We start from the raw sequence: 18,598 nt of genomic DNA on the forward strand, positions 1-18,598 counted from the left end.
AGCTCATTCTTTCTTTCGACGTCTCTCATCAGCATTAAAAGTCTCCCCATGTCCCTTAATGTGCGTCCAGGTCCACTGCAACAACATGTACTCACGGCACGTCAAGGCCTTTCGCCAGGTGGTGTGTTACTTCCGCTCTGAAGCGGACTGGGAGGCCATACCGCTCTCCTTCATCCCCGTGGAGGACGAGAAGAATCCCAGCGCCCGCTTCGTCACTGTCAACCTGGCCAATCACATGGCCAGTGCCATCAAGTGCCAGTTCTACTTTGCTGATGCCTGGATGTTGTTCAGCGAGATCACCTTCCAGTCAGGTAGAGACTGAAGTGTGTGTGGGAGCAATAAAATAAGATCTCTGGTAGTTTTTCTAGTTTTAGCCTTTAAGATTTATATACTTATGCAAATATTCGGAAACTAGGTGCAGAAAAACGACATTATTTTGTGCTAAAGTTGAGGTGCTGTTAAGTTCATTTATTTTTGACCTACATGAAACTATTACTTAAAGTCTTTTAAATTTCTGATCAGCTTGCCCTCTGGTTTTTCAGATACAGCCATGTACAACACAACACTGGCTCCACCCAAGACAGGACTGCCACCAAACACACAACCAGGTCAGTGATCATTTCACATCAGTGAAGGACACAGACTGTCTGAGGAGCAACAAAAAATTTAAAAGGGCACCAGCGCGAAGAAAGGTTTCAAGTTTTGTCTACCATTGAGGCATCCAAGAGGGGACTTTTGCTTTTTTCCCCCCTGAATATAGATATAGATGCACCATGGGTGCATCGCAGTGTTAATTTTGTTGACGAAAACTATGACGAGAATTATTCGTAAACAACCTTTTTTCTAAGACCAAAATGAAACAAAATGATCTCTAAATGATTTTTTTATACAACCTGTAACCTTGATTCTAATCTCTGTGACCTGTATTAACCTAATTGGATTAGTTAAAATAGAAAAAAACATCTTGACTAAAATGTCATGAAATTTTGTCAACTGAAACCTTTTGAGTTTTTTTTGACAAAAACTAGACCAAAACCAGAATAAATGACTAAAATGTGACTAAAACAAATAAGCAATCTAAAATTGCTGCCAAATTAACACTGGTGCATCGTCTCCCCTGCTGTCAGTGTATCGGCAGAGTAAGATAAGGTAAAGATAAAATCAGATAAGGCAGAATCATATTTGTCCCAAGGGAAATTGCTTCACAGCAGTTTGCAATACAAAGTTGGAAGAGTGCAGATACAAACAGTGCAAAGTACAAAAAGAAATAGTAATAGTAACAAAATAAGTAGTAGCAAAATATGAAAACTAGAGAACAGAAAGGTTCAAACAATGTGCAGTCACAGATATGAAACAGTTCATTTCAGATTGTTATTGTCTCATTTAAGACAGCATAAAAACATAAACGCAAAAGAACACAATAAGAGAAGACAGTTTAAGACGTTAAAAGTGCTGGGACCATACACACACAGCACAGGCTACAATAAAAGGTTCATAACCGTAAGAAAAGGAATAAGATAAAGTATTCAGCTGGGAACTATGAGGCTGTTTATCAGAATTGGAGCATTTATTGTACAGAGAACAAACCTAAATTCTTTAATTTCTTGAAGAGTATAAACTCTAAACTTTTTTTCTGAACTCAGTGTTTATGGGTATTTAGTTGTGTTGTTGATAGATTCACGTTCAAATTTTGACGTTTTAGTGCAAAGTATTGGAATCTCCCATAATGTGTCATAAATATGAGTAGTGACTGCCCTCTTATGGTTGAAACCAAGTATTGAATTTCAAGGGTAGTGACACTTCTGCCAAAACTCTGAGGTTAAGTTACTCTAAAGAACGGACTGTCACATTTAGGTCCGCATGAAGTCCACGAATCAGAAAGAAGGTCAGGACTGATTCTGTGATGAATTAGTAAAATAACACCATCAAGATCCTGTCAACATTAAACACATAAGACCTACATAGAAAAAAGTTTTTTACTTTCCCCTTTACAATGATCTGAGAATGTGGAGGAGATGGTTGGCTTCCTTTATAAAATCTGGTCTGTGTGCTCAAACTGTCGTGTTTGTGGTGCAGGAGTCTGAACAATGCCGCGTTTCTTCTCCAAATCAACAAAATAGAAAGCAATCAAGAGAAAGTAAAACGAAAAGGCAAAGAGGGAGAAAGTCTTTATTTATCTATTATTCACATTTTCCTGATAGTTGCCGTGATAGAAGTTTCTCAGAGTTTCTCTTAACTTGTCACATCTTGAAAAGTGCAGGTAGAACTAATAACATATAGTTAATTGGCTCTCTTCCATTTAGGTGTGTCAGGTTTTGTGGTTTGGCACAAATGAAGCCATCGTTAACTTTATGAGTTACGCCAGTCGAGACAAAGGTTATTCTGCTTTTACAGCACATTTCACAGAAATCCTTTATAGATGTGAAAATCCAAATTATCACTGAATTCACTTATTTGTTTTGGCAAATATTTAAATACACAGACTGATTGAACTGAGAACGTTGCAGGCTTCATCTTCAAAAGGTGTCTCTTTATGTTCCTTCCCAAGAAGGTTTAAAAGGGGAGAAGTCACGGCGTCATATCATTAGGGTAAAACACGTGCACAGTAAAACCTGGTGTGCACTTTCCAAAAGTTTCATTAGCTGGTGCACTATCATAGAACATGGGGATGATTGCTTCATTTCACCGAGGCAGTCGGCCTTTGGTCGAAATAAATTTGGAAAGAAGTGTGAGAATTATAATTCTGCAATTATTGAAAAAAACCTTAATAAAGGACCAAAAACAGATTATGTCAATATGAAAACATTGTGCCACCATCCATTATAGCATAACCCAAAAGTTCTGTCAGACCCAGGGCACCCAAGGAGGCTAAAAATACACCATCCCTTCATTTTTTGGTGCCGTCTGCTGGAACCCTCCAGCATTGCAGGTCCAGTTACATGTGTCACACCCCCTCGCTCCAATGGGCTCAAAGAGCGCGTCCCAGCCTTGATTTGATTGCCTTGTTCTCTTAACAGAGGATGACCCCACCCACAAAGTTGATGACAGCAACACCCGAATTCTGATCGGCTGTTTAGTGGCCATCATCTTCATCCTCGTGGTCATCATTGTCATCATCCTGTGGAGGCAGGTGTGGCAGAAGATGCTGGAGAAGGTGAGCTCATCACCGCCATGAATACATTTTGTGCATTCCTTCTTTCGGGAGGTGGTCAGATCTGTTCCTTCACCCCCCAACGTCCTTTATTCTAGGCCTCTCGCCGGATGCTGGACGATGAACTAACTGCTAGTTTGTCAATACAGAGTGAGACGTTCGCCTACAACCACAACCAGTCGAGCACAATCAGCGAGCAGGAGTCTAACTCCACCTATGAGCGTATCTTCCCTCTCGGCCCAGACTACCAGGAGCCGTCACGCATCATATGCAAGCTGCCGGAGTTTGCTCAGACTTCAGAGGAGTCTGGTAGGTGGACACGCACGTCTCCCGACATATACACATCCATGGTCAATCTCTTATCTCATCGAGGTTCTGAGTTAAAGTTTCCCGTCTTGTTTTCCAGCCTCTTCCAGCACAGCAGCGTCCAAATCCACCACATCTACCGCAGTGCAAGATGGCGCCCCTCACTACGCAGAGGCCGACATTGTTAACCTGCAAGGCGTGACCGGAGGCAACACGTACGCCATCCCTGCACTAACCATGGACCTGCTGTCAGGGAAGGATGTTGCAGTGGAGGAATTTCCTCGAAAGCTGCTCACATTTAAAGAGAAGCTGGGAGAGGGACAGTTTGGAGAGGTGTGTGCTCTTTTACATTCGTTTACAGATTTTATTACACTTTCAGATGATCTTCAAGGTCCAGTGTCCAGGATTTACGGGGATATATTGGTAGAAATTAGATATAATATAACAAGAATGCTTTATTTTGTGTATAACCCAGGCTTCCCACCGTCATGAAAAACCTGGAAAAGTCATAGATTTTTATAATCACATTTTCCAGGCCTGGAAAGGTCATGGAAAAATAAAAATATTGGAAGTTTTGGAGAAGTAATGGAATTTTGTAGTTTTTTTTCTGAAATTGTTACAGTAATATTCCATAGAAAACCTTTCACGTGATGTAACATAATGGCAAATTAATTTTCTGATGCTGTCGATGTATTGCAGCTCTAGTATGCGTTGATGTGTGGCAACGTTTTTGTTTACCCTCGTGTAAGTTTCGACATTTTCTCCAGCATACCATCTCTCCCTTCATGTATGCAGGCTAGTTGAAATTTTGTGAGTTTTAATCACGTATGTTTGAAAAATGTTAGGCAAATGGTGAAAAAAAACAAAAAGTATTATGGATAAGTTTTGAAATGTTGTTGACTGAAATGGCACTGCCATTCTTCAACAGTAGCACAAACAGACAAACCAGACTCTGTCTTTAGACAGGGCCATTAACATTTTCGCATTGGCCGCTGTAGCTAGCAGCCAGTCCGCGACAAGCTGAACTGCGTTGGCTAAACACTGATTTGTAACGTGAAACTGCTTTATTCTGGGTTTTTACTGGCTTTATTTTCTTTGGTTCATTTGTTTTGGAGAGGAAGAGTCCTCTGTGGATAATTTGGCTCCCAGTTAAAACCTCCTGAACAATCAACAGTGAAGAAATTCTAACTGGGAGTTTACACTTGATGAAGTTTCTGCTGGTTGCAGTCTGCAGTCTTCACCACTAGATGCCGCTAAATCCTACATGCTGGACCTTTAAAGCACAAGCTAAAAAATGTTTTAAATGTTCCTCCTCTTCCTCATAGGTGCACCTGTGTGAGGCAGAGGGAATGCAGGAGTTCATGAATAAAGAGTTTTTATTCGACATCCCCGAGGACGTGCCAGTTTTAGTGGCCGTGAAGATGCTCCGTTCAGATGCCAACAAAAATGCAAGGTATCGACTCGAGACGCCTGAGTGATCTCCACCAAATACCTCATTTTTACCCTGATAATAAATCCTGAAATGAAAATGTCAAGTTTATGTAATTCTGATTTCTCTCTGTGTGAAGTAAGTCACCCACTTTTTCTGTTTTGGCAGAAATGACTTCCTGAAAGAGATAAAGATCATGTCACGTTTGAAGGATCCCAACATCATTCGCCTGCTCGCTGTGTGCATCTACAGCGACCCGCTCTGTATGATCACAGAGTACATGGAGAACGGAGATCTCAACCAGTTTCTGTCCCGCCACGAACCCGAGGGACAACTCGCTCTGCTCAGCAACGCACCTACTGTCAGGTGAGTGGTGGTGAACAAAGTTTTCTTTCTTTCTGTGTGTTTTTCTGTTTTTCTTTTCCTTACACGTGCATTTTTCTCCCCAGCTTCAATAATCTGTGTTATATGGCGGCTCAGATAGCGTCGGGGATGAAGTACCTCTCCTCTCTAAACTTTGTTCATCGAGACTTGGCCACGCGGAACTGCCTGGTGGGAAAAAACTACACGATAAAGATAGCAGACTTTGGCATGAGCAGAAACCTGTACAGCGGTGACTACTACCGCATCCAAGGCAGAGCGGTACTGCCGATCCGCTGGATGTCATGGGAGAGCATCCTGCTGGTAAGAATCAATACTTAAAGGTATACTCTGTAGGATTTTCCTAAAAAAAGCAAACCATGTATAGACTCAAACCAAAGTGACTTCTCTTAATTATCACTTATAAGTCCATAGAAATGTGTGGCAGTGTATTTATCTTTTTGGAGCAAACGTTCACTTGGATTCAAGGATGAGCCTGTTAGAATTTGTGCCAAAGGTCACTGTGATTTTGCATCTGTGTCATTCTTGTGAATAGGATTTCTGCAGTCATGAAGTCTGGCCTGGGGGCCAATTGTGGCCCTCAGACTGATTTTAAATGGCCCTCAGCTTGTCTCTCAAAATATACTATACTATTACTACTATGTTTAACAAAATATTGATTCATCAAGCAAGATCACTTTGCAAATTTTTCATTCATTTCATGATGGCAGGACAGTCATACAGTTTGTAGACATGCACTAAAAAGGAACTAAATTAAATATTAAAGAGAAACAGTTGCTTTTGTGTCATTTGTGTGTTATATTTTTTAAATAATCTATTAGTGGCAAGAGGCATTCTTTCATTTTTGCATGATCTTATCTGGCTCCCACTCAAAAGAGTTTGAACACCCCTGCCCTGCGGAAATTTCTTCGAATTTGGCACAAATGTCTACTTTGATTTACGGATGGCTTAAGGAAGTGATTAAATTTAGTGGAACAAAGGTCACTGTGACCCCACATCCCTCCCAGTCTTGTGAAGGGAACATCTCACGGACAATTTATTCAAATCTGGCATTTTGGTGTCAAATGTCCAGGTCATTGTGACCTCACACAATGTTTTTGGGCATAACTCAAGAATTATTCAGCAAATTATTAACAATTATTATTAACAAACACATATATATACTATGTATAGTATACCTTAATGAAAATATTTGATTTTTATTCTAGATAAAAACGTCCTTTATTTCATGTTTTCTTGACAAGCCGATTATATGAATGTTTACACCATTTTTTTGTTGTGCAGGGTAAGTTCACCACAGCAAGCGATGTGTGGGCGTTCGGGGTGACCCTGTGGGAGATTTTAAACTTCTGCAAGGAACAACCCTACTCTCAGCTCACCGACGAGCAGGTGATAGAAAACACAGGGGAGTTTTTCAGGGACCAGAAAAGACAGGTGAGTGTCGTTTCAATCGTGTACAAATAAAAACCAGTGAATCCGGGGCCTAACTTCATCCTCCCTGTCGTGCAGATCTACCTGCCTCAGCCTGTGCTGTGTCCAGACTCGCTCTACAAGATCATGCTAAGCTGCTGGAGGAGGAACACGAAGGAGCGGCCCTCCTTCCTGGAAATACACCGAGGCCTCCTGGAAATACAGCTTTAAGCCGGGCGGATGTTCGGGACAGTGGTTCCCACACTGCTCATCTCTGGAGGAAACGGTGCAAAGACAGAGGAGACCATGATTCAGACACAATCCAGGTTTAAGCTATCTTGTTTCAAACAGGGTGAGAGCCACCTGTGGGCTCCAAGCTACAATTTGGGAAACACTGTTTCATGGACTTAAACTCTACAAAGAGACTACCGGAGACTTTTGTTGTGTGTCAGTTTAATTGGCACAATCATGTTGACTATGATGTTTTATAGACATACAGGTATTGTTAGAAAAATATATTATGTTTTGTAATACACCAACCCCTAAACACACAGAAACGTGACTAAGGTTTGGGTGACTAAGCCAAAAATTAAATGTAGCAAGTGACAATCGGCACTTTTAAAAATATATTTTAATTTCTTTTTTTTTTAATATGAGTTTAAATTTCCCATGTGTTCAAATTTCTTGTGTTTTCTTTTGGAAGACTGCTTGAATGTAGAGGGGGAAAGTGCAGCCAGCCATCACTGTTACTTTATATTTCAAGTATTTCAACAGTATTTTCAAACTCCACTCATTTAAAAATAACCAGGAAACATCAAATGACTCGGTCTTTTTTCATCTCCCTGCAGTTCTCCTTCTGTGATTTGAACATGACGTGTATATGACTGTGTATTTTCAATAGATAAGTCTAAATCTCAAATAGCAATATTTTGTATTAATATTTATATGTTCATATGTGTTTGTTTTGTTGATATCTTTGTGGATTAATATTCTTTTTAAGTTGTTTGTATCATATTTAATGTGATTCAGTAACTTTCCCACTCGTGTTTTCAGATCTAAACACCAAACAGAACGGCTTCAGAGGATTTTTATTTCTTTGTTTCCCCACTGCAAACTGTTAATGTCTTGAATTGATCACAAACTGAAATTACTTTTTGAAAATTGATCGAATGTTGCAAAATGCTTATCAATAATGCAGGCTGTGTTTTGCTATGTTGGTTCAACAGTATGTGTTTACAGTCGGCATTATATGGAAGATGTTGCTGAATGTGTTGTAGGGTTAATGCATAAGATGCTCATGTTTTGCCTCAGTTGACAAAGAAAGTGTGTTGCCTTTTGAATGAGAAATGTGGAGGAAATTGAATTATTCAGCCTTAATTATGTTTTTGACTAGAACAGTATGACTGCTTCAGATTAGTTTACATTAGGGACTTTTTTTCCATGTCTTTTTTCTTATCTTTACACAGAGCTACACACACACACACACACACACACACACACACACACACACACACTCACACTCACACACAGCCAGCATTAGCAAAATGTGCATATAGTGATATATCTCCCAAATAATCCTTAACATACACAAATTTGGCAGCAGCTGCCAGAATATCAGTAACTTAGCTCAGTGGTCATTATTAGCTTTTTAAAATTTACACTTTAACTATTGAAAGATAAAAGTTGAAAACAAAATCTTTGAGTTTTTTTGAATTGGTTTAACACTATTGTCATGCATACAGTACACAGATTTTTTTTTTTTTTTTTACAGCATCACTTTATTTTAAATGTTTGTTGGTTTTTGGGGGGGTTTTTTGGGACGAAAACGTATGTGTGGCGGTAGCTGCAGCTCCGTGAACGCAGTACAGGCAGTCCACAGGGTGAATAATTGATCTGCTGATCTGATCAGAGAGAGAGAGAGTTAGAGGAGCAGCTGTTGCATAAGCAAGTAAATGCAAACTTTTAGACCCAGCGCAATTAATGGTTAACTGTTAACTGCATCTTTGCCTGGTGCCCTGCTGTTCTGTCTGTGCCCAGAGTACGCTTTGCGTGTGGTGCAATGAATAACCGAAAAAGGACATATGTATATTCCAATAGCGCTCTTATCGAATGTTGCAGCACCAAAAATATAAAAAATAATATGTGGTGGCATATGTTTTAATCGTGGTGGGCTGCGACAAATAAATAAATGTTTGAGGAAACCTTGTCCTATTTTAGACTTGAATTCGGTAACATATACTGACGGAAGTAACTGTTGCATATGATTTGTAGGAGGACCATCAGAAAATTTCAAAATCCAATAATAATTTCTGTTTTTACAGGTACTGGCTGTAATAAATAGTATAATTTTGGGCGATATAAAAAATAAAAATAAAAAATAAATAAATAAAACATGCCCTCCAAACCTAGCAGCAGGTTTTGGGCTTCAAATGGCATTTTAAATAAATCCAAAATACAACTATTTAAAGTTGTCCCCCATTACAAAAGAAATTTAAAAAACATAAATCTCCTCCAAGTGCTTAAAAATCATTTTTGCACCATTCCCTCCCCTGTCATAGATAACAGACATTCCCTCAGCTCATGAAAATTAACACATCTAATGACTCATCTACAGGCTTTAGCATTCAGGTGTTAGTTTGGTCTTTTTTCATGTATGCTGGAGTCTTTCCTCTTCTTTTCAAGCATATTTCTGTATATATAATTCTAATTGCCTGACCTTCATACTGCATACCACTGTTTTCAGCCGTTTCAGCTGTATTTGCAGGCTTGACCCTCTTATCTGAGGTTTTTGTCCCACTTACCTCGTTCATAAAAGACTTTCATCTCTTATCTCTCTGTGTTTTGCAATCTAGGCCAAAAAATAAAAATGTACAAGTTAGTTAAAATTGATATTAATTTTGGAGACACGTTTGTGAAGCATGTGTTGATTCCCAATGGATAGAGAAAACTTTTTTTAATGTTCCTCTCTGTGTTACAAATGAATTGGGGGCTGATGTATAGCTGTAAAAAAAAATGTAATGGCACCCTGATATGATTGGTTTTATTACATATTTGTACTCAACTGTTTGTTTTTTAGTGAGATTTTTTTTATATATAAACAACTATTGTTCATTGAAATATAAATAAAATGTAAACAGGGAACTCTACCTCTCTGTGAGCTCGTGCATTATTCATAATATTTGAATATTTAATAGCGTGTGGGCGGGTCCTGAAGCTGAGCCGACTGGATTCAGGCTCTCATTGGCTGAGAGCTGCCACGGCGTCCAATCACAACATAGAGGGGCGGGGTGAAGGCATGCTTCCACGTGACGTCACTGGAAACCTCTCCACGAGCCCGGACACGGAACTGGTAGCTTTTAACAAACATTTGACAGGATTTATTCTTTTTTCCCTGTTTTCTGTTTGTTTTCAGTTTGGACCAGGAGAGATGAATAAGGTGGTTTTGGTGACGGGAGCAAACAGGTAAAAACTTTATTTATTATTTTTTATTTTTTATTACAAACGTTCAGACACGTGAGATTTTAATCAAAGATCTTTAAAGTAGCCTAATTTGTATTGCATAATAATATCTGTAATTTTGAAATGCAACTGGAAAATGTGTTTTTTGAGGGTTTGTTTTTAAGCTTTACACAATGTATGTGTAGAACAATGTCTACAAGGATGTTTTTTGATCAAGATTATTATCTTTGCAAAGTTTTACATTCATAAAGGTAACTTTTCTAAATCAAAACCTAATACAGCTTTGTATTAAGACAATAACCTCTTCAAAAAACAAGAAAGCAAATCAAAACCATGAAACTGTACTCCTAGTTTTAGTTGAAACTTACCTTTATATTTTTAAAAAAAATTTATTTCTTTAATTATTTCTTTTATTTCTTTAATTTTTATTTCTTTAATTAATTTTGTTAACTGATTTAAAACATTTTTTTCTAAAGCAAATATTGTACTTGATAACTATTCTTGATAACTTTAACTACTTTAAAGATTAAGATTATGAATACAAAATTACATATTATTAAAGATTAAGCGGTATATCTACAGCGAATTGCGTTTGTAACTCTCAGTGACCAGCAGCATCAGAGAATGAGATTAAAACAAGGTAATACATAAAAGATAAAAATAACATAATCATTCTAATGCTCAACAAGTTAAATGTTTATGATATTTTTTGAGAAACATTTACAATGCTGTTCATACATGGAGATACAGTACATGTATATAGATTTATTTTGGTCAATAATGGAATTAAAGTAGCCAATGTAGATGGTTTCATCTTATAAAAATATAATAATAAACTTATTCATAAAGAACTTTGAAAACATAGCTACGAAGAGCTTTACATAGTTGAGTCTAGACTTAAAACAATTAGGCAAATAAAATCATGCAATTTTATGAAATACAAAAGAAAAAAACAGAACCTCAGCAGTAAACATAAATCGCACTAGTGAAGCAGATAAGCAAAGTTGGCAACTAACTGCCATAAAGATTTCGCTGATGCAAATAAAATCAATCAGTTAGAATACGAAGATCATGATTCTTGGCCATAATGACAGATATAACTGTTTATTTCCCTGCAGTGGCATTGGCCTGGCGCTGTGTGAGCGTCTCCTGTCCCAGGACTCAGAGGGTCTCCAGCTGTGTCTGGCCTGCAGGAACATGCGGCGGGCTCAGGCCGCTCGCTCCGCCCTCCTCGCCTCTCATCCCACGGCCCAGGTGGCCCTGCTGCAGGTGGATACCAGCAGCATCTCGTCTGTCCTCACTGCTGCACAGGAGGTCAAACTCAGGTGGGAGATTCACATGCTCAAATACTTATTAATACAGACGAGGTTATGTTGTAGAAACTGTACTTTATTACAGAGGTGACTTTGTTTGTCTGTTGCAGGTATAACCGGCTGGACTACCTCTATCTGAACGCAGGCATCATGCCAAACCCACAGTTTGATGTAAAAGCCTTTTTTAAAGGCCTCTTCTCCAGGTACTTTGTTGATTTTACATGCAGAATCTCTTGCAGGAGTAAACCAGGCAAACTGACAGATTTTGCAATGACAACTATAAACCCCCCCATGCCCAGGTCCCGCTGCCTGCCCGAGCAGGGCGTGACGGCTACCCTGAAAAACTGCTGCGACTATGTATGTGCTGTGTTCACACTGACCAAGCATTGTTGCTGCGGTGCTGCTGCAGAGCTGACTGCTGTATTTCCACAATTAAAAGCTGGTAATCCACAAATTAATGAAGCTGTGCAAACCACTGCACTATCAACAAAATGATCATGACAATATTTGACATTGAAAGCCTTGTGTTAACACATGAAGGAACTGTAACGTTATTATGTAGTTTTAATTTTAAAATTGAAACCGGAAAGGTTAAATTTAAAGAAATATTCACATTTTTTTATGTCTTTGACAGAATTAGACATAGAAACTGTAGTGAAAGGTAGTGTGGTTGCTCTGACCCGTTAACATTCACACATTCGCTGCTCACGCAGGCAGTGTGACCTGGGCGTTAAAACCTCCCACACTGCTGCTTCCCAAAAAGAAAACTCTAAGTGGGGCCACTTCCAGCTCCTATATAACCCTGATGGGCTTCTGTGCCTGGCCCCACCAAAGTCCAGGACCGGCTCTGATATCTTGTGATATGTGTTTCAGTAACAGCTGGTAACGCCTGCACACTTATTTCATGCCAAAGGAGTTTATTGAAGACAACCAATGAAGGAAAAAAGATTATACTCCAGTAAAGGAATAAAATTTCAATGAGATCCCTTATTCCTTTATAGGAGTATAACCTTTTTTCCTTTATTGGAATTTGATCTTTTAGGGATGTATTGGAGATTACTTCCTGGGTGATGCAGACTAATGATGTATTTAAATATTTAGTATTTTGATTAAAAAAAAATCTAGATGTAGTGTTTTATCAAATGAGACATGATGTTTTGTAATATGGCCTTGATATCACTGTTTTTCTTTCCTTATTTACTTTTTCTACGTATTTTATATGTAATTTATTTAATTGTTAAATGTCAGTTGTTTTACCAGCCATAGTGGTCCAGACGGTTAACCACACCTGCCACCACAGAACTCGACAGCCTATTGCTTCATATTATGTATAAATAAAGGTGCGTTTTAATCTTTTCAGACATTTTTATTAACCTTTATTTAAACAGGGAAGGCCATTGAGAGCAAGCTCTCTTTAACAAGGACGCCCTGATTATATTTTTAAAAAAACAACAAAAACACATTTCCAAATACATTGATAAAACATGAAAACTGAGGTAGACATAAAGTGCACATTAAAAAAAGATATACATTAGGCACATGTTTTTTTTTACACATACTCTAGAACAACAGCACATATGACAACATCAGTCAGACAAAACGCATACATTCACTACGCTGTGTGTCAGTTAACAGGGTTTTAAATTGATTGAAATGGATGTTATTAATGTGTCTAATTTTAGGATCTTATGAGGATTGTTCCATTTATGAGGGGCATAATATTTAAAAGCCAGTTTTCTTATTTCAGTGCTGATTTTGATCTGACAAAGATCCAAGTTGGATTAACGTTGTCTTAAATAAACTTGTGCTGCAGGCATTAAGTGTGTGGGTGTTATTTTTCCTCCTCATGTGTGCTTTTTATTGACAGCCTTGCATCTGTGTGATTTGTGTGTAACTGCCCTCTTTGGGTTTTCTCATACTTTGACATGTCCAGCCTATATACAGTATCGTTTTTAACATTTTAAAAAATGCATTTCCCCTGCTGCCTTTTAAGATCTCAGATTTCTATATCCTCTTCATTGCAGCCGTATCATCACCATGTTTGCCACCGGTGAGGGGATTCTGACGCAGAGGGACTGTGTCACCTCTGACGGCCTGCAAGAAGTGTTTGCAACCAACCTCTTCGGTCACTTCCTGCTAGTGAGTGAGCTGTGAACTAGTGAGCTGAAATATCTCAGAGTATACTTTAACTGACACGCACATTTCATACAAAACCATGTTTTTCAGTTTTCTGCAGGGAGAAGAATTTGTGACAGCTTTTTACCCTTGCCAGAATAAATAGGCTATGGGGTGATACAGGATCTGTCTGTCACTTAGCAACCTCATTAAAAATTAACAGTGCGTACTGTTGATAAGGTCACTGCAGACGGGATTCTGCTTACTGCGTTTGCAGATGAGTCTGAGGTGTATTCAGCTGTCATCACAGAGAAACTGTCTGAGTTCCTGTTCAGACTTTAAATTTAAATCCATCTTTGCTGTTACATTTGCACGCAGTTTAGAAGAGAAAACATCAAAAGTGACAAGAGAGTCTTTTTGAAACAATCAGTACAGTTTGGTAGGATTTAACTTTGCTGTTCAGTTTAAGGAATCTTAAAAGACAAGAAAGAAATGGCATTATTATAACAAACAGACCAGAAAAGAAAGACAAACGTTTCATTTCTCTATGGGGTCTTTTCCATGATGTTGTCAGATACTAATTCTAACTATCTGAGTCTGTCGGTGGCAAAAATAAACACTTTTAATGGACGTTCATTAAAGGTGCACAATGCCCCGAGTGGTTACATTGCAGCGATCTCTCTCAATACTGGCCCTGTTTAGTCAATTGATTTTCATGTTGCAAAATGCCAAAATTTCCCTTAAATTACTTGTTAAGATGTTTTTTTTTTAATGAATAATGCAATGTTGTGTGTTCTCCTGCGTTACGGCTCAGATCAGGGAACTGGAGCCAGTTCTATGTCAGGCAGGCAGGACGTCCCAGCTGATCTGGACCTCCTCCAGTAACGCTCACCGCTCGGCTTTTAACCTCGAAGACATGCAGCACCAGAGAGGCAATCAACCTTATAGCTCCTCTAAATACGCCTCCGACTTGCTCAGCCTGGCGCTCAACACACACTACAACAAGCAGGTCGGTTCTCACACACACCTTAAATGCTGTGTATCACCCAGAGCGCCAAGATTAACTTCATTCACATCCTATGATGCTGATAATGGTGATCGTCTTTTATTATACTCTCCAGGGTTTGTACTCATCTGTCATTTGTCCTGGTTTTGTGATGACCAATCTGACCTACGGTATCCTGCCCTCCTTCCCAGACTTCTTCTGGACGCTGCTTATGCCTCTCTTTTGGCTTGTGAGCACAAATTATTAACACACAAACACACTTACAGCTGTAATTATTGACTCAGATCTGTAAGTATCTTTCTTTTGTGGTCACAGATCAGAATGTTCACCAACACTTTCACCCTGACACCTTATAATGGAGCTGAAGCCCTGGTGGGTAAAACATGTTTCAATGTTTCAATACACACGTTTAGTAAAAATTCACTCATGAATGCCACTTTTTCTTGCAGTTCTGGCTCTCTAAGCAAAAGCCTGAATCGCTGGACCCTCAAGCCAAGTACCACAGCTTAACAAATGGGCTGGGCAACAACTACACACAGCCATGCAAGGTACGGAGGGGAATACTGTCCATTTAAATTTAATTTAGTTTGGAAAACTGTGTGAGGTTTAGGGGGATTTAGAGGCATCTTGTGGTTAGGATTGAAGATTGTTTGCTCATCTTTTTTTTCTGATAACTTTAAATCCAGATGTTCAGGAGGTTTTTACCAGGGGCCGAATCATCAGCAGGGGGTCTCTTCTTCTCAAAGTCAAACAAACACAGTGATTTAAATTGGCAAAAACACTCAATAAAGCAGTTTCACATTAAAAGACATCAGCATTTTTCCAACGATGTAGACACAGAGGGGCTGCTAAGTATGGTGGCTGATGTAAAAACTCAAATGTCCCGATGTAGAGCCAGTGTTTGGTTCATCCATTCCCAGATGGCCACCAGCATCATTAGATGTTAGTATTTGGTGGAATTTAGGTGGTTTTATTTATTTAAAAATTTCAGATATTATGTTTTATTTATTTGTTTCCCCATTAACCACTACCAGGGCAGCAACTACTCTTACTTGGGTCCATACAATTTAACTTCATATTATGAAATAAAGCAAGAATAAAATTTAAAATCCAATGCAAAAAGGAACAAAAAACAACAAGGAAGAAGGAAAACTACAAACAAAAGAGAAACAAAAGGATAAATTAATAACAATAAAAATACTTGTGATGTTGGGTGATCAGAATTTAATGTTAGGACAACATGTAATGCCAGCGTCAATGACTGATGAATAATGACACTGAATAATGACTATTTTGTTGGTTTCAGGTTGAGTTGTTAAGTAACCAAAATCCAGTGTGATTCAAATGTCTTACGCCAACGTCATCTTGACGTAGAATAACAACATTTAGTCAGAAGGTACGAAGAAAAGAACTCAACGTCTGCCTTACAAAAAAATGTTAACGTTCCCACAACGTGAAATTCTAACAGTGTTAGACTTAAAATATTGTAAACCTGATTTTATTTTATTTTTTTAAATTATTTTTTGGCTTTTGCCTTAAGAGAGAGAGGGGATAACATGCAGCAAAGGGCCACAGGATTGCGTCAAACCCACATTCACTGCAGGACGGACATGGCCTTCTGTTCATGGGGCGCCTGGTTGACCAGGTGAGCTACAGAGCGCCCAAGTCAACTTGACTTGAAATCCAATCATAGGGTTGCAAATCGTAAGCACATTCGATTATTGGTAAAATAAATTTGATTAGTTATTTGAAACAAAAAATATATACATTTCGCTTCTTTCAAACAACACCAAATGTGTTTTTTTCTTCAGTCAAACTGACATGTTCTTTGACAGCGTTTCACAGCCTATGGACTGACTGATCACATTTCCCATGTTTGATGAAATTCTTAACAACTAATTAATTGATCGTTGATTGATTATTATCCCTAATTCCCACCGAATAATTAAAGTCAGTCTGACGTAAGACTCCAACGTTTTGTAACGTCATACCGGCTTCCAGTGTGAGCTGTCTTCTGGGCTTCTGTAGAAATATTTTGATGCAACATTGCAGTCTCATTCGAAGGTAACGAAATCACAACAATTCTTATTTTCAGGTGATTATACACTAAAGAAAACATATTATGTCTCATTTCTGACAATATCCCAGCTAGCAGGGAACTTTCCCACAACATTGGCTGACATTACCTACATGTTGCAATAATGTTTTGAAGAAAACATTTTAATCTGATAGTCAAAGAACCTTTTAAGGATGTTTATTGTTTTCAAATAATGACCCTGTAAGGTTAAATGCTGAGTAAGACGTAATGTTATAATTGCAGCATTCGGAGGATGTTTTGGTGATGTTGAGAGGTGACAGATCCTAGGATGTTCTTTTTATAAGACGTTCCCACAATGTTACATGAAAACAGAGGAGGAACATTTTCAAAGCAACATTCAGAAAATGTCATCGAGGCCTGAGATTACACACCTCTTAAAACTTAATGTGATATGTTAAGAATTTTTTGATATTTATAGTGTTACCCTTATTTTAAGAAAACTAAAGGAAAACTGGGAACCGCTGAAAACATTACTAAAACATTACATGGTTGCATTGTACCATTCTCAGAGCGTTTTTTGAACCAACAATTGCTAGTTGGGATATTCCTCTAAATCCTACACACTGGACCTTTAAATGGTTCATGTTTTTGTGTCTTTGCAGATGGATATTGATTTGGAAACATCAGAAGCTTTGTATGAGAGATTACTGCAGCTAGAAAGCGAAGTAAGAAAGAAACGGAAGGAAAAACTAAAAGAAGCTCACAGGAGTCCTGCAGGACCCGGATCATCTTGATGCAAATGACACAAATCTTGGATGGAGAGTATTTTATTCCAGACTGGCTGGTCACCTGGGAGCAGCCTGCACACTGGCTGTCAGACCTCACAAAAATAACTGTGACACAGCAACATAGGAGCCTGAATCCACAGCACAAATAAACAAGTTACTTTATGAGCAAGAAATACAATGTCTGTTATAGGACAAGGAACCACAATTGTGTATGTTGTGATGTTTTGGGAAAGTCTGCAATAAAACTGAGCATTGCTTGTTCTTATCCACTTCTATTCAGTCCAGTCAGTGCGTAAAATGTCATATTATAAGAGAGGATTGATAGAAACAAGCAGACATGGCAGCTAGAACTTCTCAACCTGTGCGCCTAAGGAGGGACTGTGTCCAATTTGGTTGTTAATCCCGTGATCCTCGCGGCAAAAAGCAGTGCAGTCTGACAGCAGACTGTCAGTATCATCCCAAAAGTTTACGTAAGTGGTCTGTGTGAGCCCTTCTGCGGAGTACGGCGGCAGATGCGCACACCTGAAATTCCGCTCCGGAGCGCAAACCCAGCAGACGTCCCCGTGTTCCGCTGCCTGGCTCCCGCACCCCTCCTCCTCCTCCTCCGCTCCGCTCAGTTTCGGGTTGCAAAAAGCCCAAACCATGCCGCAGAAATATACGAAGAACGTGCCCATCACCATGACCATGAGCGCGTAGGACTCTATCATGGCTTTGGTGACTGGGGAGGTCATCTTCGGCCGAGTTCCCAAAAGTGCGTTCAGGAGGGAGCGTCGGTCCGGCTGGCATCATGCGGTGGGCTGAACCACTTCAGTGCCAGTTAGTCCAGTCACGTGAGATAGAGACAAGCAGAAGACAAATGATTGTTTTTGCGTCCACATAAATTTAGTCCAGCGATTATTTTGACAGAAAAACAAACAAACTGCAGCTGGAATGAACTAATTTTATGTGACACTAAACTAGACAAAAATTATATAATTTGACAGATAATTAAACCCCTTAATTAAACTTACTTAATATTTAAGGATAGATCTTAATTCCAGTGAAATCAAACAAGTAGGCTTGTAAAGATGTGTGAGGGTTTGCTTCATAGGAGGAAAAAGAAAAAAAAAACATGGCCAGATTATGAGACAATAGGACCCTGGGCATGGACATGCAAAAGGCCCCACCACCCCTCCAACACAGCAGCAAAGTTCAGTGTCAGA

General features: G+C 39.0%; 2 protein-coding genes across 4 annotated transcripts in view; both read left to right on the forward strand.

Annotated features, from left to right (window-relative positions):
- The window catches only part of ddr2a (discoidin domain receptor tyrosine kinase 2a), a 51,641-nt gene extending 41,894 nt beyond the window's left edge, over positions 1-9,747 (forward strand). For 2 of the 3 annotated variants that reach the window (XM_042482525.1, XM_042482537.1), the window contains 10 exons: positions 71-311; positions 543-608; positions 3,018-3,154; positions 3,250-3,460; positions 3,558-3,790; positions 4,783-4,910; positions 5,055-5,252; positions 5,336-5,570; positions 6,552-6,701; positions 6,777-9,747. In XM_042482525.1, coding sequence (XP_042338459.1) covers positions 71-311; positions 543-608; positions 3,018-3,154; positions 3,250-3,460; positions 3,558-3,790; positions 4,783-4,910; positions 5,055-5,252; positions 5,336-5,570; positions 6,552-6,701; positions 6,777-6,908 — 1,731 coding nt within the window. In that variant the 3' untranslated portion in view covers positions 6,909-9,747. The remainder of the gene's footprint in view (positions 1-70; positions 312-542; positions 609-3,017; positions 3,155-3,249; positions 3,461-3,557; positions 3,791-4,782; positions 4,911-5,054; positions 5,253-5,335; positions 5,571-6,551; positions 6,702-6,776) is intronic. The other variant, XM_042482532.1, reaches the window with a different exon arrangement.
- Positions 9,748-10,025: 278 nt separating this feature from the next.
- hsd17b7 (hydroxysteroid (17-beta) dehydrogenase 7) lies at positions 10,026-18,080 on the forward strand. Its single transcript, XM_042483548.1, has 9 exons — positions 10,026-10,139; positions 11,255-11,461; positions 11,560-11,652; positions 13,474-13,588; positions 14,379-14,573; positions 14,686-14,799; positions 14,886-14,942; positions 15,020-15,118; positions 17,271-18,080. The coding sequence occupies exons 1-9, from the start codon at positions 10,105-10,107 to the stop codon at positions 17,400-17,402; spliced, it is 1,047 nt and encodes a 348-aa protein (XP_042339482.1). The 5' UTR covers positions 10,026-10,104; the 3' UTR covers positions 17,403-18,080.
- Positions 18,081-18,598: the final 518 nt, after the last annotated feature.

Source organism: Plectropomus leopardus, chromosome 3 (assembly GCF_008729295.1).
Source record: "Plectropomus leopardus isolate mb chromosome 3, YSFRI_Pleo_2.0, whole genome shotgun sequence".
Classification (NCBI taxonomy): domain Eukaryota; kingdom Metazoa; phylum Chordata; class Actinopteri; order Perciformes; family Serranidae; genus Plectropomus; species Plectropomus leopardus.

Coding starts and splice junctions, on each gene's coding strand:
- hsd17b7 (XM_042483548.1), top strand. CDS start 10,105: ATGAATAAGGTGGTTTTGGTGACGGGAGCAAACAG. Junction 11,653..13,473: donor TTTAAAGGCCTCTTCTCCAG/GTACTTTGTTGA, acceptor TCTTCATTGCAG/CCGTATCATCACCATGTTTG. Junction 14,574..14,685: donor ACACACACTACAACAAGCAG/GTCGGTTCTCAC, acceptor TATACTCTCCAG/GGTTTGTACTCATCTGTCAT.